This window comes from Idiotropiscis lumnitzeri, chromosome 19, assembly GCF_059441095.1.
Source record: "Idiotropiscis lumnitzeri isolate Australia: NSW breed Sydney's pygmy pipehorse chromosome 19, RoL_Ilum_1.0, whole genome shotgun sequence".
Lineage (NCBI taxonomy): Eukaryota > Metazoa > Chordata > Actinopteri > Syngnathiformes > Syngnathidae > Idiotropiscis > Idiotropiscis lumnitzeri.
Window position 1 is genome coordinate 9,578,638 of NC_142409.1, and position 21,640 is coordinate 9,600,277.

At 41.8% G+C, this 21,640-nt stretch overlaps 2 protein-coding genes across 4 annotated transcripts in view; both read left to right on the forward strand.

Annotated features, from left to right (window-relative positions):
- The first annotated feature begins 165 nt into the window (after window positions 1-165).
- On the forward strand, window positions 166-9,990 carry ncapg2 (non-SMC condensin II complex, subunit G2). The gene is made up of 26 exons (XM_088282749.1): window positions 166-583; window positions 1,013-1,180; window positions 1,260-1,374; window positions 1,453-1,610; window positions 1,772-1,906; window positions 1,994-2,088; window positions 2,980-3,136; window positions 3,304-3,396; window positions 3,488-3,604; window positions 3,933-4,109; window positions 4,188-4,340; window positions 4,650-4,872; window positions 4,951-5,048; window positions 5,543-5,716; window positions 6,056-6,126; window positions 6,202-6,358; window positions 6,441-6,608; window positions 6,747-6,857; window positions 6,933-7,082; window positions 7,265-7,361; window positions 7,446-7,645; window positions 7,978-8,103; window positions 8,314-8,417; window positions 9,157-9,257; window positions 9,337-9,427; window positions 9,503-9,990. Exons 1-26 carry the CDS (start codon window positions 506-508, stop codon window positions 9,561-9,563), a joined length of 3,378 nt encoding a protein of 1,125 aa, XP_088138875.1. The 5' UTR covers window positions 166-505; the 3' UTR covers window positions 9,564-9,990.
- A 681-nt stretch (window positions 9,991-10,671) lies between these two features.
- Window positions 10,672-21,640, forward strand: part of ptprn2 (protein tyrosine phosphatase receptor type N2) — a 90,863-nt gene continuing 79,894 nt past the window's right edge. Inside the window, exons 1-3 of one of the 3 annotated variants that reach the window (XM_088282751.1) lie at window positions 10,672-11,012; window positions 16,763-16,813; window positions 19,133-19,246. In XM_088282751.1, coding sequence (XP_088138877.1) covers window positions 10,925-11,012; window positions 16,763-16,813; window positions 19,133-19,246 — 253 coding nt within the window. In that variant the 5' untranslated portion in view covers window positions 10,672-10,924. Of the gene's footprint in view, window positions 11,013-12,179; window positions 12,372-16,762; window positions 16,814-19,132; window positions 19,247-21,640 lie in introns of those variants that run through there. The other 2 variants (XM_088282750.1, XM_088282752.1) reach the window with 2 other exon arrangements.

Consider the following 21,640-nt stretch of genomic DNA (forward strand, 5'->3'; position numbering starts at 1 on the left):
TATCTGAGCGAATAGTTATATGAAAAAGAAAAATAAGCTAATTGTGCTGCTGCTCCCTGCATTAATAGTCAATACACGAACATATATAGGATTGTGTTGCCATCTAGTGGCTAAAAACAACTACACGTTTTGTGACGTCAAGCCTGACGCAGTACGTAATGACGTACAAAGTGGTATGAATTTGCGCGGGTGCGTAGCGGCTGGTATAGGCAGCTGCTGCTTACAGGATACAGTAACCGGCTAACTGCTAATGAAGCTAACGAAAGACGATTACAATTATGCGTTTTATTGTATTATGACTACAATACAAAGTATTGTCGGGGGATTTTTTGGTAGGAAATAGTCTGCTATTGTAAATAACGCCTTTTTTTTCAAATAGGCAGCCATGTTTGTTTGCGCCGTAAAAAAGTCACTTTGTTTTTTTTTTGTGATTCGCCTTCCTGTTACTACAAACTGGACTTTATCGTTGACTGGACTTCGTTTCTTTTAAAACAAAAGCGCCAACATGTCCAAGCGTGAGGCTTTCGTCGAATCCGCTTGTAAGGAAAATGTGGACGACTTTCTTCAGCACGTCCAACTTCACGTAAGTAATCGTAAAGCGTACTGTTAAATATAATACAAATGTAAGCGCAAACATGAAATCTTGGAATAATGATACACGTTAATACAGACAACGGCTTACAACATTGATTCTCGAAATTTTATACAGATAAATATAATTTTGTTATAATGTAGCATAATCATGTTATGACAAGTGTAAAAACAAATCTGTGTGCAACATTTTAACCGCCCCAAAGGTTTGACTAATGTAGAAATTTAACATCATCATATTAAAATTCAACATACCAAAATGTTGCTATAATTGTACTGTATTGAATCAGAATTAACAAAATGTATGTTGAACGCTGTTTTAATTCAACATTTAAGTCTGTGCTCTGAGTCATCATAATTGTGTCTTTCATGTTTGTTTTTTGTTTTGTTTTTTTCTCCCACTTGCGGTTTTGCTGAGCAGAAGGACAGGTCGGATCCTTTTGACATTGGGGAGGTGATGGAGGAGATGTCCAGGCAGCAGCGTGAGGCTCTCTGGGGAAAACTATCCTCTCTCCTTCACGATGTCCTTCTGGAGATGCCCCCAGAACGCTGGGAGGAAGTCATGGATGCTGAGTCTCCTGTGGATCCTGTGAGTTTATATTAGATATTTATTTTTTTGGTGGTGGCTGGTGGGGATAACATTGAACTTATTTGCCTCATTCCTTCAGAAATATGCCATGGCTATCGTGGCCGGCGTGACTCTCGTGGCCACCGTATCTCTAAAGGTCCTGCAAGACGGCGACTCCTACAATGAGCTTCTTAATATTACCCACCAACTTCATGGTTTGTGTGCAACCACCTAGCAAATTTCTCTTTAGAAAACAGTTTCCATTGACCGTTTTTTAAATTTTTCACATCCAGATGTGCTGATGTCTTTTCCCGTGACGGAGACTCACATGTTGCTCCACATCCACATGCTTTGCGAGGCCTGGTGGAAGAAAGACCTGCGGGACAAAGACAAGTTTGGCCGCACTGCTTTGGACATTGCCTTGAAGAAGGGCTTCCTTTCAAAGAAACCTGTGAGTAATTGAGTGAACATTCCAGGACACTAGTGAAAAAGGTTTCAGTTTTATACATCTTGCCTTGTATTCAGTTGGTATTGCAAATGAGAATTAATGAAATGCAGACATGCATTAAGGTGTTATGTTACTGTTGGTAATATTCCACCTATCTTGTCAAGTACGTTGAGCTCCAAAGAGCATGGAGCCTCCACAAGGTGCTCTCAAATGTCGACTACGCATCGGAGGACGGCCAGCAGCTGGGCGAGCAGCTGGCGCGATGTTTCCGACATCCCGCCATCATCAGTAACGACGACGTGAGCACAGAAGGGTTCACACCAATCGTCTTGGTTTCAACAAACGGAGAGTGTGAGCCTGTGTGTGTTTGTGTTTGTCCCCCCCAGGGCAAAAGGTTCATGGTGTTTCTCTTCAGCTGGCACGTCGACTTTATCCCGCTCATCCATGGCACCATCAAAAATCAACTGCAGCACTTTAACAAGTGAGAAGACGCCCTCTACCTTGCTGCACCCTGAAGGCATTTTTATTTTTGAACAGTTTATTTTCAGACCTTTTTGGCTATGTTGGTTGAATTTGAGGATGTTGGATTGAATTTTCTTAAATTTGCCTGGCAAGACTTCACAAAAAAATAATCCCAAGCAAACATTTATCCGAAACATTGCAATTTGGGCAATTGGGTTTCAATTTTAGATTTTTATATTTGTCCACCAGATGGTGCCTATTTACACCATTCGAAGCATTTAGAAAAAAATTTATAGTTTTCAGCAACGATTCCTGGCTCTGAAATAATAATTACTCAGCCTGAAAGTTGTCCCATTGAATATACATGATTTAATTCCACAATTATTTATTAACACTCACGAATGCAATCCGTTATCATTTAGTTAATGTCGATTTTAACTACTGGCTGTCACTTTTTATATTTGTCCACCAGGTGGCACTAGTGTCCCCTTTCAAATTATGCATCAAAACCTTTCACCCTGTACAATGTTCTGAGCCGTTCCTCACTAGTACCTAACAGTAGTACTGCAACCTAAAATGTTTGAAATATTTTTAGCACATTCTAATCTTTGATCTGTTTCTGATGCAAAGTATAGACTTCTAAGAGAAAAGTACTTTCTCTGAGGCTTTTTCTTTCTATTTACACACCTGCCATTATCCAACAGTAATAGCAAAACACACAGCAGGGTTATTATTTATTTATTTTTTTACGTGTACCAAACATTTTCCTACATATTTTGAATGAAGGAAAAGTTGTTCAAATAGAAGCAGTAAATATTGAAAGCAAGTAGTCCAAATTGAAATGTTGTATATTGGAAGTTGTACTTTGTGTGTTTTGACCCATCCTCACAATGTCATCATTTCGTTCCAGGGTGACCATGGCACACGTGGCGGAGATCTACTTCCGAGCCTGGAAAAAGGCCAGCGGCAACTTCCTGGAGAAGATTGAAAGTGAGTGCATACAAGACTTCATGAAGTGTGCCATCCTGATGCACAGGTCGTCGCCAGTCCACCGCAAAGTCCAACAGGTACAAGGCAGAAAAACCTGCAAAAAGGCTTTCCATGGTTCCATTTTCAAGGCCTTAGTTTTTGAAGCATGGTCTACTTGTTAAAACCTGGGCATTATCTCATGCAAGTTACATTTTCAGATATCGGCAAATAACAAAAGTTCTCTCATTCTGACCTTCCTCTCTAGATCATCTTCTACTTCCACAAGAAGAAAGTCTGCCGCCCAGTGGAAAAGATGCTCAGTGTCCTCTACAAGCCCATTCTTTGGAAGTATCTCAGCGTACGTACTGCAAATCATTTTGTCCTTCTTTAGTTTTATTTATCTTCACGCCACCCAGGTGCGACGTCTGAATCTTGTCCCGTCCTCACAGGTGCCTAATTTTGAGGTCCGCACCAACGCCACAGTGCTGTTTACGGGCGCCTTCCCCATCGTCGACCCCGAGAAGGAAATTGAAGTGGCCCTTCAAAAGCAAATGGACACACTCATGGTGGGCATGTATTTTTTGGGGTTGAATTTGTAGCTGGGTACTCGTGTGGACTGAATGGGTGGAGACAATTGGGAAATGGAATTATTTTGAGGGTAATGGCGCGCAAAACTACATGTAAAATTACAAATTAACTACATCTGTTAACTACAAAGTAAAGTGAATAAAAAGAAATCTAACACTGTTTGTAGAAAATAAAAGTGTTTTAGTAAAACTGAAGTTATTCTATATCAGACTCTTAATTCATTTTTTTTGTTTTTTTTATCATGGCTTAAAAGTTGGGAAACACTCCTCTTGGTTGTTCACCAATGTGTCTGCTTATCGTTTTAAGGTCCTGCTGTTTGACAAACACGAGGTCGTGCGCTGCAATGCCATCCAGGGTGTCTGCAAGATCCTCGACAGGTGCTGGGAGTTGCTCCCGCCGCACATTATCGTGGACTTCTTGAAGAAATTAATGGAGTTGGCGAACGACTGCAGCTCCGATGACGTCCGCTGCGCCGTCTTCACGGTGGGAAAATGTGGTTTTGTGTCTTGAAAAAGTCTTCCTTCAACCTCCAGGTATTAATGACCGTGTTGTTCTCCCCAGTATCTGTGCATTGTCCTGGACAACGTGCTCAGCCATCCCGTGCTGGAGAAGATCATGCCCAAGTTCAAGTACAGCCTCCACGACAGCTCGGTGAAGGTCCGCGTGGCTTTTGTCGACATGCTCCTCAAGCTCAAGGCGGTCCGTGCGGCCAAGGTACTCAAATTCGCCGTCTGCGTTCAAGGGACACTTCATCAGCGACACTTCTACCATCTCGTCACATCCAAATATTGAAGAAGTTTTCATGTATGATTGGCAGTGTCCAATTAGTTTTTCCTTCCTCCGGTGCTACATGAGCAGGTCAAAAATAAACAATTTGTCAAGGGCTGGGTGATAATTCAATATCAATATGTATTGCGATAGTCACGTTGTCGATATCGAATGTACCCTTTAATAGCAGCCACCCTTCTTATCGTTATTCTGGTTTGTCTAATTAAAAGACGTCATCTCTGCGCTCCTCCGCAGTTCTGGGATGTGTGTAGCCTGGACCACTTGGTGGTCAGACTGGCCACCGACACGGTGCACGTGTCCAAGCGCCTCGTTGAACTGCTCTTCGACTCCTTCTTCCCCGCAAACGCCACGGAGGGGAACTGGTGCAGCCGCTGCATCACCCTCATCCAGATGAGCCCCACGGCGGCCCGCAAGTTTTATCTGTACGCTCACATGCACACCGCCCCCACGAATATAGGTAAAACTTGAATGCACTATTAGGTCATTAAAGCATGCCGAGGCTTAAGAGGAAACTCTGTTGCATGTCTGCAATCAGTGAAGTTGATGCTGGCCATCCGCCGTGTCCTGAACTCTAACATCCAGAGCAACGGGGACAAAACGGAGCTTAACGACGGCAACAAGGAAAACTGTTTGGTAAGAAAAGACTATAAAGCACTTCCAACACAGAGATTCCCCCCCAAAAACAATGTTTATGTTTTTGCTTTTCAATAAGGAATAATAACACTCTATAATATTGTACTTTATAAAAAACACAGTTGAGTCAAATGTAAACAATTAAAGCATTTGTACATTGTGATTTAATGCTGAAATCAAATTCAATGTGCTCCTCTTGCTGGTGTGCTCACCTTGGCCACTGGGTGGCAGTATAATGCAGACACAAATATGGACAAATACGACTTCAACTGCTACGGGAAGTGTCTCTGAAAGATTTAATATAAGTCCTTTTTGATAGAAAAATAAAGACTATATGCCTGTTCGTATTGTTATACTTTCTATAATATGTCCAGTAATTACTGTACAAAAATCTCTGATTAGTAATTGGTCATTTTGCTGCGACATGGACACCACAAGCTTGTTGTAAAGTCTTTGAGTTTCACACTGAGACGCAGATGTGGCGTACTCCACAGCCTCAGAGCGAGAATTCACTGGTACTAGAGAAGGACGTGGTGGCCAGTCTGCTGGAGGTGGTGGTCGTCCTGTGGAAGAACGTCGACAGGACCCTCCAGCAAAGCGACGAAACCCAGAAGCACCTGTATGCCCAGTTTGGCCGAGTCATGAGCAAATACTTCAGCGAATTCACGGTACTCTGTCAAATGCTACCTTTGACTTGTTTCCTTTGGCATTAATTTGGTAGCATCATATCTCTCGTATTAGTTTTTTTTTTGTGTGTGTGACTGGTTTGCGTTTTTTTTGTGTCTTTTTCTGGTTGGTAATTGTGTGTCTCTGCTCACTTGTGTGCGTATTCTGTTAAATTATAGCTGCGCCTACCTTTATGAGAATGACAAGCATGGACATACACCCTATGCTCACTGTGATTCATTTCTTTTTTCTATTGTTGCACTCATCTAAAATGCAAACATACTAATTAAAACTAATGTATATTTACTTATCTTGTTTAATGTAATCGATCTCTTGTTCAGGATGAGCGATGCCAAGCTCCCCTCACGCAGATGGCGTCCCTCATGCCTGCCAATGCCGTGGCAACATTTAGGTGAGTAGGTCCAACAAATGCGTCCACCTGCAGCCTCTTACGCTAAAGTCTTTGTGGGGGAATGTCTTCTCCCAGCTACGGCGTGCTGTCCCGCCTGAGGAAGTTGGAACCCGAAGCCCCGCCCTCTGTGTATGGCCAGCTGCTGGACTGCATGTGCAGTTGGGGCAAGACCGCCGGCGTCCTGGAGCTCATCATCGACTGGCTTTCCGAAGCCCTGCCCGAGAATCAAGTGGTCCGTTTGTCAATCTGTCTGTCTCTGTCGTCAAGGCAACCGCCACACTCAAGCAACTTCTGGCCGTCGGTCACTCCAACAGGTAAATTCCAAGCGGAAGGTGACCATCCAGGTGACAGAGGAGGCTAAGCCAGACCTGGCGCTGGCCTACTTGGACTATCTGCTCCTACACGAGTCCACGCGAAACAAAGTCCTGGCTCTCAGTCAGGGCCCACTTAGGCGTCTCTACACACTTTTAGGAAACTGGAAGGTGTGTTCCTGTCATATTTCACCTGTGGCTGAACAGTTCCAGATACCAGTCAGCACAAAACATTCACGATATGTTTATGGGTCGATATACATCACGATTAATAGTGCCTTTCTGTACTATGTATGTTCTCGTCCACAGACGTTGCTGTACTCTCACCTCAGCCCTTCCTCTGAGGGCGCAGCCGGCGCGGACCTGGCCCTGAAGGCCTTCGCCTATCACGGCCGCCTCAGTGTGCACCTGCAACACGACGTGAGTCTCATCCATCTGTTTGAAGTCATGAAATGGCAAGCCATCTTTTGTAAATGAAGCGCACCTCCCCCCAAGATGTCGGACGGCCGCGTGTACCTGCAGTCTCTGGAGCACACGGCCGCGTGGGTGGACGAGAACGTGCTGCCCTTCCTGGCCGACACTCATCAGGGAGACAACGATGAGGAGGCGGAGAGATCGAGAGCATTAGGGGTGGAGATAACCAAGGTGAGCGCCGTGTGGTCTCGCACCTCGTTTCAAACCTAACTCAAGGGACATTTTCTATAAGAAGTGTTTTAAATACCGTGGAACTTTTGACTTCAACTTTAAGTCCCACTGTAACCATAGAATCAGAACACAGTGAAAACTTTGAACTGGAAAGTGACTGCTGGTTTCCACTCGTTCATTAGACCTTCCTGACGGTGTGCAGAGACGCGGTGCTCTGTTTGGATGACGGTGCCTTCAAGGATCACGTCCTGCACCTCTGCTCGCTCGTCGTGCTTTCGGGTGACGCTTCGATATATAAATAGAAATAATAGTGTGTATGTCGCCCTCCCTCTGTATCTCTCTCATGTTCCCTGTGTGTTACAGAAGCGGGCTACCTGTGCATTCCCGCAGTGCTGCTGATTCTGAAGGAGTTGATGACGAGTTACCCCCCGGTTGACCAAAAACCGGCTGGAGACGAGCAGGAAGCCGCCACCAATTGTCTGGCGGCGGTAGCCATTATATTCCAGAAGATTATAGAACTCTTGGCTCGTCGACTTAAGAAAGAGCCAGAAGAGGGTAAACAGGTATGTTGTCGTCGCGACATTTGTTGACATGATTTACTTTATTTTTCTGCACCAAGCTTAAACTAACAATTTTAAACTTTTAAAACAATGAATATTATTAAATAGAGTGGGGAAAATTCACTTTGGTTGTTACTATTTACAATTTTTAATCTTCAAAAAGTGCTTTTGTTTTTAAATCAAAATAAAATGTTTTACAATACTCCCAGTTCTGATCATAACCATAATCATGATGACTTTAGTCACGATAATGATGAAAAGAAATGTTCGTTCCTTTTAACCTGCACTAATTGTCAACAGAGCCACTTAGTCTTATTATTGTTGTTTATTCTTAGCTGTGTCAGTCGGCTTTGAGCGGTCTTGCCGACTTCCTGCAAGAGGCTCAAGCTTGTAACATCAGCGGGGTCTTTGACAGCCTTTTCGCCATTGTCATTGTGGAGATAAGATATGCTCTCCAGAAGGTAAGCGGGACGGACGGTCAGGGCATGTTGAAGCCCCTCAAAAATATTATCGAGCATATTTCATGTTTATGATAGGTAGACGAGTATGTAATTAGATTAATGTATATAGATTGGTTGATAGATTGTAAAAAGGTGGATGGCTAGGTACATACAGTGGGTAGGTTGTTCGACGGGTATCTTGATAGATGTCCCGTCCCCCCAACCCTCAAGATGACGCACCCCGAAGAGGTGATGTCTCCAGAGACCGTGCAGGATTTGCCTGTTCTTTCCGGCGCCCTCCTTTCTGACATCCTCAAGTCGCCGCCAGTCACCAGGTAGGGAAGAGCTTAACAGACAGAAACTCATCTTTTTGGCATTTTTACCTCACACCAAGCACAATTGTTAGTTTGTAGGATTACACAAAAACAATTTATCAAACAAAAAAGTATTAGAGTGACAGTGAAATGGAACACAGGTATAGTGCAAAGTCTTACACGTAAGTCATAAAAAATATCACTCTTACTTTATTTAAAATATGGCACATCCAAAACAAAAGTACGACTGAGATTAATACTTTTTTTAAAGCCTTTTCTTAATTTATTGTACAGTACGACTTGACATTTTTTTACTTTGTTTATTTTTAATGCATTTTCATTCCCATGTTTTGCAAATACATATATTTTTTTAAAATATGACTTTCATATTTAGGTTTTGCAAAAATATGTTAAATGAAAACTAATTATTGCCACCATAATGTCTTTATTTAGTCCAAAATATTTTTCCCCAAATTTTTTCTTTCTGTCTTCTGACAAGGACCACGAGGTTATTTCATGATATATGTCAGACTTTATTCTTATAGAATTACAGTACTACTATTGAAATAATTAAAAAAAAAAAAAAAACATTTCAAAATTACATTTTCCCCAGACAACATGACTTCACGCTCTGAAAAGGACTCGTTTTATTTTGAAATGTATGTATTTGAAATGAATGTAATAAAAACAGGTGGTATCGCTATTTAAAAAAAAAAAAAAAGAAAATCTGTATCCAACGGAGCTTGTGTGTTGCCATCAGGGCCTTCTCGGCTGAGGTTCTCTCCTCGCTGGAATCTGACACCTTCAGCACTTTGACTGAGCTGGCCACTGTTGTGCACCTTCTGGCGGTGCTGCGACATGGTGGGCCGAATTTTCCTTTTAATACCACCTCATTTTATAACATTAACGTATTTAACTCTAACACTTCATCTTTTTGCAGCGGCACACCCCAATGCGTGCTTGAAGAGAGCCGCCATAACCGTGCAGCAGCAGATACACGTGCATGCAGATGCAGAGGGTGAAGTCCAAAGGTAGGCTCACATCAAATAAGATTGAATTTTGAAATATTGTTTTATGAACAAAAAATGTTGTCTTCGTCTTTGCAGGGTCATTTATCAAACTTCTGTGATGACGCTCAATGAAATCTTGACACACTGGGCGGACTGAAAGAAAAAAAAAATTGGCATTCTACAGTGACTCTATTTCTGTATTTGATATATTAAAAACATGTATTGTTTTGCATGCATCAATTGTTGTTAAGAATGCAGAATATATTTTACACTGCTATGTATTTTTTATTGCTTTTGGGTATGATGGATAAGCAGCTCAGATAATGGTTGGATGGACCACATTTTATTATCCTACTATACAGGATGTGCCTAAATGTGCTGCCAGTTAAATTGGCTCACTTCCTGTTAAATTTTGGACATGGGTCTTTAAGATCCATGCACGTCCTGTCAAGTTAATCGGCCACCAAACTTTGGTGGAAATGATGTCAAGAAGGTGCGTCTGTTGTTTTTTACGGGTGCTCCAGTAGGTTTTTGTGGCTTGTGTTCAGGACCCCTAAAATATTTTAATCCAATAGCATTCATGCTATTCTTGGCATTTTTTAAAAGAATAATAAACATTGATCAAAATATTCTTTTATGTATAGTTATTCCAGTATACTGAAGTGTATCTAGATAGATGGGGAGGTGAGAACATTGTGGTGAATAGAAAGTAATTGGATGACTGGATTAATTGGGAGATAGCTAGACAGGTGAGTTAAAGGGGAAGTCAAGTTGTAAGATTTTGGCCCCAGTAGTCTAAACACGGTATTTTGATTAATTGTGCGTTTATGGAAAATGATCCCATCTCAAGGGGCGTCCATTTTGTCTCATGCTAGCGACTGAAAATGACATCACAGTGCCTAAGAGCTCAGCTTGCGGATATCCCATGACCATAACTTGGGAAGTAGATGGGTGAGTCGGTAGTTAGATGGATGGATTGGCCTCGAGATGGATAGGTACATATGAATGATTGCAGGTATGTAGCTAGAGTTTAGGCACTAACTAGTTACTTTGAAAGACAGCAAGGCAGATAACTATATGGTGAGGTGAATTGGTTGATAGAATGGATCAATAAGTAGGTAGTTGGGCAGCTTGAATACCATAACGGAATCCATCCTTTTATCTACACTTGGCTGCCCCTCCCTCGTCACATGCCCCTCTCCCCGCATTGCATCGATGCGGCCCTGCCTGCTCGCCTCGCGCACGTTTCCCCGCCACGACTGTGTGACGTCACGCATAGGAGGGGCTCCACCGTCTGACTCGGTCGCTGTTCTCGGTGCTGAAAGCCACGCCGCTTTCTGCTCCGTTCCCCCACCCCAATTTGCAGCCATTTTAGCTTCTTTCTACACCCCCTCGCCCCGAAACAAGCGAGCAAACATGCCCCTCTAGCTCCAGCGACTCGTGCGGGGGCTGCTCCCACCTGGCGTCGGCCGCAGTCATGCGCTCGTAAAGCGTGCATGGATTGCGCCAAGCGGCGGGATGGAGTCTTCGCGGTGTCCCGTGCTCGTCTTCGCCTTGGCCGTCTGTCTCTGCTGCTTCGCACCTGCCCGAGCCGACGGAAGCTTTGGTGAGCACGTCTCTCTCTCCCTCTCGCTTTTAAAATGTATCTTCAAAATGTCGCCATGATATATGAAAAAAAGTTGAGAACCCTTGCAAGTGTAAGGGACATGAAAAAAAAGTTACCCAATAAGGTTTTTTTTAAGAATGAGTACAAGTACAAATAAGTATATTACATTGTTAAAAACGGAATGAAAATGCGTTGAAAAACTGGTACCAAACTCTTACTTTAATGGGTCCGCCCCCCCCCGGCTAGTTTGACCCAGTGCGTGCGTGACGTCACTGGCCCAACGGGGTCGTCTGCAGACTCTGACGATGGCGATGACAAGTATGAATAAGTCGTTCCGTTTTTCTTGTTTAATTAAAGGAGTCGCACAGCACACAAAAGCCAAGGCCGTAGCTATGTTTAATACAGAAAACGCACACAAAACATGCCTTAATTTGATCGAACAGCCACCGCAAGCAGGCAGCAAGCGGAGGCAATTATGTTTTGTTTTGTTTTTCCATTTGTTTTTATTTTCACTTTTATTTAATTTTGAGTTGGGCAGTTTTGGTCCTCCAGAGATTACGGTCCAATTGTGTTATACTGCCAGCTGGTTTATACAGAAATATAGTCAAGAGTGAGGCCAGGAGTATTTATTTAGCGTGTTGTATGTATATTACTTTATTATATTACTTGGTTGTATGCATAAATTATAATATTAGAAATAGTATGAAATGTCACTATGTGTTTTGTATCCATCAGGTTATAGTTTGTAATTATTCAATTCTGGGTCATTGTCTGTCCCAGTAAGGAGTCTGTTAGGAGTGTAGCAGGATTCACTGAGACATTTCCAATTCATACTTGTGATCATAGAACACTTGTATAACCAACTATATTTTCATTTTCTTTTGTAGCTTCGACATTCTCTGATCAAGTCAGCGCAGCTCCAGCAATATCATCATACCTGCTCAGTATACACCATGACATTTATTTCTCTTGAAATATATGTACACATACATACCTTGCGTATGTATGATCGCTATGGATAGAAAATTCCTTCCATAAAAATGTTTGATAGAAAAAATAAATCTGACTACAACGCAAACCGCATCACCGGCGTGTAGCGCGCAGGCGCCTCCAAACACGAAGAAGCGTAAAACCAGCGAAGAAGACGCTGCTCGCAGAAAATCGTCGAAGAAGTAGTGTCACCTCCGTGTGGTACTTTGGTGGAACGAGACTGTCTTAACCTCGTTCAATTAAGAACATCTCTTTTATTAAATTATTATGTTGTATAATACAGTAGCATAATTAAACACTTCCGGAAGGCTATGTGTTGTAGCAGTCTTCGACGCATAGGTGTTAGCCACGCACTCAAGTCACAACCAGGCAAGTAAAATACAAATGAACAATGGCGATAATGAACCCACTAAAACTGTAAAGATGTTCCGAGTACTACCGGAGGAGTTTAATGAATAAAAAAAATAATAAAAAAGTCCCTCTTAAATTGTTTTTCCGCTGTACTAATTAGCGCGTGTCTAATTTGACCGACGAACGTGTCAGGTTTATTTGTGACGTGTTCATTGACTGGCCGAGAACCGGGAAGAGAAGGCTAGGAAGTGTGTGGACTCGGAGCAGGTGAATGACATAGAAAACTGCTTGGTGTTGAAAAGGAATGGAATGAAGTCCAAGTTGAATACACCAACAATACGACATCCCGTTCATTCTTCTGTGTTTTACCGAAGGGGTTAAAGCCACTGGACCGAGAGGTGCGTTATGTTTATCAGTTGAACCTGCTAACGGTTCAGAGCTGAAGACAGTGACGAGTCTGACGACATGCCCCCATAATTCTTTCCGATATGTTTTTTGTGCCTTCACTACTTTAAACGCGGTATTCTGATTAATAGTGAGTTTTGGGAATATGAGTTGAATAGCAAAATGTTGTTTTGAGCCATCTCTCGGGGGGGGGGGGGGGGGGGGCATTTTGTCACTTTTGGCAACTGAAAATGACATCACAGTTGCGCAGGGTAATGAACGACCAATCACAGCTCACCAATTTTCTAAAGCTGAGCCATAATTGGTTGTTATCTGAGCCCTTCAGTCAGTAGCAAGTGGCAAAATGGCCGCCCCCTAAGTGAACTTTTTTTTCCTTTTTTTTTTTTTTGTATTTTTTTTTTTAGTCTAAACTCTTATTCCACAAATGCTATGTTAGTCATAATGCTGTGTTTCTACGAGTGGGGCTGCATACAACATATTGCAAAATAAAATTACCTACATTTTGCCTTTCTTATTTTCATTTGTAAATATATATATATATATATATATATATATATATATATATATATCTGGGTTGACCAATATGAATTACTTATATTGTGATATGCTTTTCCTAGCCTGAATATATGTATAGAATTCTGAGTATATTATTTTTGTAATTTGGAGACTGTGAAAAGGCACTTATTGAAAGGGGTGTGGCGTCGTTCTTGATGTGAGGTGACCAACCAGTAGCCTAATACCTTTTGACTGGTGCCTGAGCATAATCGTAAACAGTATACACTGCATGTATTTGAAACGCGACATTTAGAAATCCACTTAAATATTTATTAACATCCACTGCATTCCATTCAAGCGACACATTATGGCATTGAAGCGCTCCTTGTTATGGAGGCACAGCGCAAATGTGAGGGATGATTCATACAGGCTGCTCCATATTGAACATGCGATGTATATTTGGAAGCATCCTGTGCATACGTATACGTACGTCACTAGCACAGCGTGGGAAACAAACTTCAGCATCTGGCACTTAAATTGCATCGGCAGGCATAAAATGCTTTGTGATTTCTGCATATTAATGACTTTGGAATATGAAACGATGGCAGCCTTTATAAATTCACGTCTCGACAGTTGTATGCATTTGGTTTTATATGAGAGCGCTGCATAAATCCTTGGATGGCACAAATGCTAGTAGCGATAGTTGATATATGGATGATATACACAACAGGTTGTTAGATTAGCAGGTAGAGCAGTAGGTAAATGAGAGGTGGTATGTCAATTGGTGGTATATTGAATTATTTTTCATTTTCATCAATTTCATACTTGACCTTTTGGGGTTTATTTCAAATGTATTCATTTTGGTTTAACCCCGCGGCTCTACAGGCAGAGGAAAGTAAATCAGTCATTTAGTTACACATTTTTATTTTTTTTTTAATTTTTGGAATCAACAAATATTCCATAGCTTAAAAAAATACTAAAGCTAAACTAAACCAAAGTAATTAAAAAAATTATCTAAGAAAAACATGGTAGCAGATGGGCCTGCCGGAAGGCGGCGTCACAGCAACCAATGGATGTCAGGACAACAAATCAACTGCCCCGCGACGTCCTCCTTCGCTCGCCAACAAAAAGCATACATCAATGTCACGTGACGCCACTTGTCAGCGTTCCCCTCTGTGATTCATCATCATGCGCGACTAAAATGTCAGCGCGCGACGACGTAGGCGTGCGGCACCCGTCAAAAGCCGTACGTCCGTCTGTAGAGAGACGTGAGCAGTAGGCACACAATAAGTCACATTCGCTCTTTGTGAATGAACGCCTCGGCTCAGGCAAATGTATAATAGCTAATGTCATCGGATTTTTACACTTGAATGACAGTTACATTTAACAACAATGTTAACTGTGACAGAAAACATTGCGCGTGTCGAGCAAATCAAAGTTTTATGATCCAGAAAAACCTGCAATAATGAAACTTTGCAGCATACAAATTACAATTTAAAACAATATATTGGGAGACGGAAGAGCAATGGATAAGATAAAAAATACCGGTTTCGGTAGCTGGGTGGTATGGTTACACACATTTCAGCGTGATCCTTCCTGTTCTGGATGGTGTGACAACATAAGGAGTGCGAAGAAGAAGTTGAGAGAAATTCAATTACACCTGCTCAAAGACATTGTTGGCAAAATAACGGCGAGCACTCTTGTGGCCTGTCGCCTCCCGGGGTGTGAAAATAGCCTCATGTATTAAGAGGACGGCTGCCATTGACAAAGAGAGCAGAAAAAATGAGGTCAAAGCATGGGGCGGCTCATGTCGCGTCCGTTCTGGGAGCTCATCCACACGTGGTAATGAATGCCGTCATGTCTTTTTCCTTGCAGGGTGATTAATACCCTACACCAGTTCTCATTGCAGCACGGAAGTGCACAGCTGAGGTGGCAGATGCAAACCCTACAGCTGCTTTATTTTTTTTGTTTTTTGTTTTGTTTTTTTTGTTACAAATTGGCAGCCAATAAAAGTCATCAAATTGTTATTCACAGTTTGAGCACTGCCACTTACACCACAATGCTACTGTGAGATGATCAGCAACTAATATGCTTCAACTATATTAAACTGCATTAATAAAATGAGATTGATGTGTCGGTGGATAGTGGATTGATGGGTGTTTAGGTACTGTTGGTACATACTGTCAATGAAATAATGAAACTAAATTTAAAAAAAAGTTCTTTAATGCAAGAAAAACAAAAATTATTGTTTGTGTGATTTACATAGCCTGATATCTGTGTACCGTAGGTAGGAAAGTCGATATCGCCTTTGCTTATCCGCTTGCTAAGTAACGCGTCGTTTCTTTTTTGTGCGTTTAAAGCCACACTTAAACAATCCCAACCAGCAAGACGACGAGACAATCCCAACATCAACTTCAATTCAGGCCAGACGCAAGGTCAAACTCGCCTATTTCTGGTTGCACCGTTGCCGTGGCGACACAGCCATCTTTAATTCATGGCCTGGCTGTTGCGGGGTGGACAGGCTTGTCGCCAGGAACTGGCAGCGAGCGACCTGCATGGGAATTCTGGAAGAGAGTCTGTGTTGAATGTGTTCGGCTCGGTTGCACCTGCACTCTCGGTTGCACTGTCACGCGCATCTCAAATGATTAAAATGCTTAAAATTAATCTCGTATAGCTCCATATGTCAAATTTGGAGCATAGAAAGAATATCGGGAGATGCATGCTTTTGACTAGACACCAAAAATGTTACTACTTAATGTTCAATTTTGATGTTGATATTATTCAAAATGTAAAACACGCTTGCACACACACAGTTGGTTTTCATTTAATTTGGAAATTAGTTAAATTGCCATCCTCCTACAAAACTTTCAAAAACCTCACACTTTTTGTAACCGTTGAAATTTTGACTAATTAGCATGTGGACATTGTTTTAGTCTGGATGCTTCATTAAGATATACACTGGATAATTGTTGTCCCACCTGCAGTCTTAAATGCTAATCAGTTGCATCAATGTAGATTACATTTTAATTAAAAGGCGTCATTTTTAATCATCTCCGCCATGGTGGTGGAAGGAAGAGGATGTGGCTTTTATCAGCTGTGCACACGCTCGGCTGGATGCTTGATTTAATGGAAGGTCGTAATTAATATTGAGAGCTGACACGCTCCTCGGTTAAATTAAGGCAAAAAGTGATGAGGAGGTAAAGTAGGCCTGCCGCTCTACAATATGCAAATTGCATGTTAAAAACCCCACTGGGCATTATTTTCACTCCAAGGTGGAAAAAGTGATGCGCACTATCTTTTAAAACACTTTTTATTCTCTCATCGTTAAAAACACTCTTTCCTCCTCAATGAGTCATCAGCTTTTCATTGTTGCTTCATGTTCCCTCGCTCTTGCTCAATACAGACGTCCAAAATACGGGGGGAAAAAAAGATTTGCTTTTGATATAAAAAAAAAAATATTTGATTGGCTTAGCATTACTTGACCTTGTATTTGTTTTTTGTTTTTTTAGGTTGCCTGTTTGAAGATGACCTTTGCCAAACTTATGAGTTCTGTGTCAACGGTAAGTCCACTTTTACATTTTTTTTCTGGTTTTCTAATAATACAGAATTCCCCCCAGACTTTTAGTAATATTTGAAACCATATTATGTGGGCCTCTGCAAATTTGCATCCATGGACAAAAAAAATAAACTAATTTAAAAAAATTAAAAAATATTTGTAACATAAAATCGTTGTGCCAAATGCAAATAATAAATGAAGAAATATAATAATAGTAATAATAAACCTAATATGTTACATAGGTGAAATGCAAAAGTTGATTTATTGCAAGATATTAAATAATGTGAAATACATATACATACATTCATACAGTATATATGTAGATATTTATGGCTGTATGGATGTACCGGATATATGAATGTTGCATGATTATATTTAGATATCACGTCACGAGGTGTACAATACGTCCTCAAAAGCAATTTGCAGGTTGCTTATTGGTGTAGTTGCCTCATGTATTATTTCATTTGACGTCACAGACAATATGGAAATGTTGAGGTCTGGTTTGGTTGCCTAGCAACCCGGCATCGCTGGTGATCAGTAGCACGAAGTGCGGGGGTCGGCCACTTCACTCCCTCCCTGAAGCGCTAACCTGCTTTGCTCTGAGGCCGGCTGCTAATAACATTGACGTTGAGGCTCCACAACGTAACAAAAGTAAGGTTTTGTCACCCCAGGAAGGAAAAAAAAACAACAAAACACTTCTTCCTCTTATTATATAAAGAAGACAGGCAGACTGGCGATGACATAATGGGTCTGCTCAATGTTTAATGCGCAGCATCTCTTGCCGGTCTCCATGGCAACGGGGCTCTATTAACAATGCGATGCCCTCCTGGGATTGTCAGGGAAAGGCCCACCCTCACTCACTCAAGTTTTTTTATTTACAGAGCATGATTTATTTTACTAGTGTCCTCCTACAAAGCTTTTTCTATTCTATTCTATGAATTCTAAACTGTAACTATAAAGCACCTCCAATGACTAAATCTGTCCCTCTGTTTGTCACGTCTGGATCATGTTGATGTTATAAAGGAGGATTTTTGCAAAATAGTTAGGAGGCATCCATCCAGACGCCATTCCACCCACACACCGCAGGCTGCTATCTTCAGTGTGAACGCTAACGCGCTGGGAAGGAGGCAGGAATGTAATTATGCGAGAAAAGAAAAGGCAGAGGAGACAAGTGATGACTTATTTGGGCACGTCCGGACGGGTATATTGGCAGCACAAATCGATATCTCCAGACAGGCCATGATGTCGAGTGCAGATAAACAGAGCCATCGCGGTGCGTGTGATTGATGAAGTGCTGCGCTTATCTCATTGGTCTGTTTTGTCTAGTAAATAATTGCACTGATTGATAATCCTGTCAAGAAAAAAAGTGTAGGCTTTCACAAAAAAGAAATTCTTAAAAGGCGGATACTGTTATAATTAACATTGTAGAATTTTTCTTGCCAAAGGTGTGATCAATACAAACATCCGCTAAAACATTCCAATCTAACATACAGCGTGGGTCTTAATAGCCCATAGCGGTGGAGAGGTGACCACCAAATCAATAAAATACAGCTGGTTAATTGTTTATAAAAGGTCCGGGCTGCGCACTTGGGGGAGGTATCATGTCGCACTTATCTGGACTTGAGCTTCTAAAAGCAGTAAGCCAAAGAGCCGCAAGAGAGTTAACAGCAAATTAAATGTCTTTCTGTACTCTCCGATGGGTCGTGAGGCCTTCCATAAGCGCTCCCCCCAAGGACACATGTATAATTTTCAACAATAAAAATGACACTTGGTTAAAGGAAGTGGCGTAAATAGTCAAGATGATGCAGCATGATATGCCGCTTGGTGCAATGCTACACTAAAATCGTCAGGAAGAATGTCCACAAATCTGAACATTAGCATTGTTATGTTGGTGTCTTTTTATGGACAACACCTTTATTCAAGACAGTGAATGATATGCTGCTTGTTGCCGTTCCTTGCTATGACTTACAGTCGTGTATTAATTAGGCTTTTGGATTGTGTCATTTCTATCCAGTCAAATTATGGAATTAATTGCGTCTTTATTGCATTAGAGCCTCCTCCAGAGGTCCCGGGCGATTGTCCTGTACGACCGGTTGGCTCTGGTTGCCTAGCGACCCGAATCGAGCCAGGCTGATGTGCTAGATTAGTGGTGTACACACGCACACACATACTCGTAAAAACACACACTTCCCGCCCTCTTTATGAAGTTGTCGCTCTCACCAAAGGAGCCGCTTATCAGGGTAGAATGTCAAAGAGTGAAGGCGGCGTTATACGAAATGATGTCCGCACATTTACTTCATGGTCCTCTTCTTCTTGTGTGCAGACGGAGTTTTCGGGAGGTGTCAGGAGCTGGCCGGCGCAGACCTGAAGACGTACGATGTGTCTTCCTCCGGCTTGCTGCGCCTCAGGACACTCTTGCAGAAACTGGCTCACAGAGGTACGCGCGTGGATTAAATGCAACCATGCGAAAGGTCAGCATGCTAACATACAGCAAGATGGCCAGCTGAGTAGAGAACGTGCCGAGTTAGATTGATGAGGAGTTTACGTCATTGTAAATAACCAATCACTGTTAATCTGCTTACATAAGACAAGATAGCCATTTGAGTCATAACTTCCTGTGATGAGTTGCCGAAATGTGCATGTTGGATTCATTGAGGAACATGAGTACAATTTATTTTTATTTAATTTTTTTTCCTATACCTGTCTTGGGCTCTGTAATTGGCTGGCGACCATTTTAGGGTGTCACATGGGCCTCCTCTTGCCTTATAGTGCTTTGATGACTCACACTCAGTCCACACTGAGCAAACTGTAATAGCCGTGCTGACCCACCTGGGGGCAGTAGACGCCTTCGACACAAACAAGACCACAAACATGAGCATTAAGTCCCCCACCCACCCAGTGCAAACATAATTGGCTTTTGCAGGCCACTCTGAGCTTAATATCTTGTAACAGGCGTGAACCATTAACAGTCAGCAGTCAGGCGGGAGGAGGGGGGTGAATAAAAAAGTGAAAAAGGAGGGGCGGCGTGAAATGAATAAACGTGGCGGGCCCGCCGTTTAAATTCCGACCTTGAGTCAGTGATGTCATCGCTTTTGGGTTTTTTTCACCCCCACAATGCACCGTATCGTCTTATTTTCAATTTTTTTTAATCGACGGAGCATCGCCTCGGCAATGCGCGTCGGGGGGCTCCGTCGAGAGCATTGTGTCCCGTGAGTTAAATTGAAGAGGATCGAGGGAGTTGGGGGTGCGAAAATGGCGAGGAACGTCAATGTAATCGATTTCCAATCCGTCTTTTTTAAAAAATGGCATGTCACTTGCATCAATAAGAATCGAGCTTTGTACAAGAAGGCCGAAAACGAGGCATCAAAATATCACAATGGTCAAGAATTACAGTGCACTTTGCGAAAATGTGCACATTTATTTAGTGCCTGGGCCACTGGCGAGTCCGCTAGGGTGTCACGTCTAGGTGAATAGCTTCAACTTGAAAAAAATACTGCATGCTTCCAGAAAGTTACCAGTAGCATTTTAACTTGTAGAGGTAACATTATATCTCAGGGAACTCCGTTATCTAGTTTGTGTTCCCTCTGTTCCGGTGAAATAGTACTCATAAAGTTTTCTGAAATGAAAAGAACAAAAAGGAAGCCCATGACCATTGAGTACATGTCGTACTGCATTCAGAAGAGGCCGAACGAGCTTTAATGTTAGCATTCAGTTGACGTGAGTGCGAGTGTAGGCGTCGGGGTCATTTTAAAGCAACCTGCTTTTAGCGTGAGCACAATCATTTCCTTCTTTGTTGTTTTGCTCATTTGTTTGTTTGCTCCTTGTCAAGGTTTCTACCATGACTACAATACGAAATGACTAAAGCGGGAGCTTGTGATGCATATTAGCTTGGCCTTTGCCCGACAAAGACTATAATGATGCTTTTAAGGCCTTGCCGTGCTGTCAAAAATGCCACAAATGGAGCTTTTGTTTAAAAAAAAAAAAAAAATATATATATATATATATATATATATTATATTACCACTTATGGAAGCTTCTGGCTTGCTTTTCTATACATTCTGCAACTTGTCCTACCTTTGTCATCTTTTTAGAGTTGTTTTGATTTGGTGCTCAAAGTTGTAGGGAGAAAAATGTATTCGCATTTTAACTCTCTGATGCAGAAGTTTATAGGCTATTTTATGCGGCACAAATACAAATATGCCTCACGGAGCGGAACTGATCTTAAAGTTGTGCAGCCACCAAAACTCAATGCAGCTCTGCTTACCTTTTGGCCACACTTCACAGTCAATTCCACATTTTGTGAGTCACACATTTTATTGTGTTGCTTTTATCATTACTACGCCATCTAATGTGGGCAAGTACAGTGTCAGCGTTTCATCGTTTTGATCCGCCATAGAAAAACATAGTTTTGAGTGCCCTTTCATCACTGCTTACAGCTTTAATTAATGTTGAATTTTAATTAGTGACAAACAAAAGCAGGCCTCTTAACATTTTCTCTTTTCCTTGCCATGATTGCCTTGTTAAATACCATCGGTGTATTGAAGTAAAGTTAGATTCTTACACTTTCTACTTGACATGTCATCTTTCATTCTTGCTTGTGCACACTATAAAATTATTCACGCTCTCTTCTATTTACGCCCTTAAAAATCACAGAAAACGAATTAAAATTGCCTTTTTCAAAAAGCCACCAGATGAAATGATGGGGAATGCTTGAGAGCGCCACATCTAATAAGCTTGGAATGCTTGGAAGGTCCAAACACATAAAAACAGATGGGCACGAGTATTAGACTTATTTGAAGGCTGCAGCGTTGGTGACGAGGCACTAACTGAG

Bases quoted from the DNA above. Each gene is read 5' to 3' on its own strand.
- ncapg2 (XM_088282749.1), top strand. From the start codon at position 506: ATGTCCAAGCGTGAGGCTTTCGTCGAATCCGCTTGTAAGGAAAATGTG. The intron at 3,397-3,487 runs GTACGTACTGCA...CCGTCCTCACAG, and splicing joins TTCTTTGGAAGTATCTCAGC to GTGCCTAATTTTGAGGTCCG. The intron at 7,362-7,445 runs GTGACGCTTCGA...TGTGTGTTACAG, and splicing joins CTCGCTCGTCGTGCTTTCGG to AAGCGGGCTACCTGTGCATT.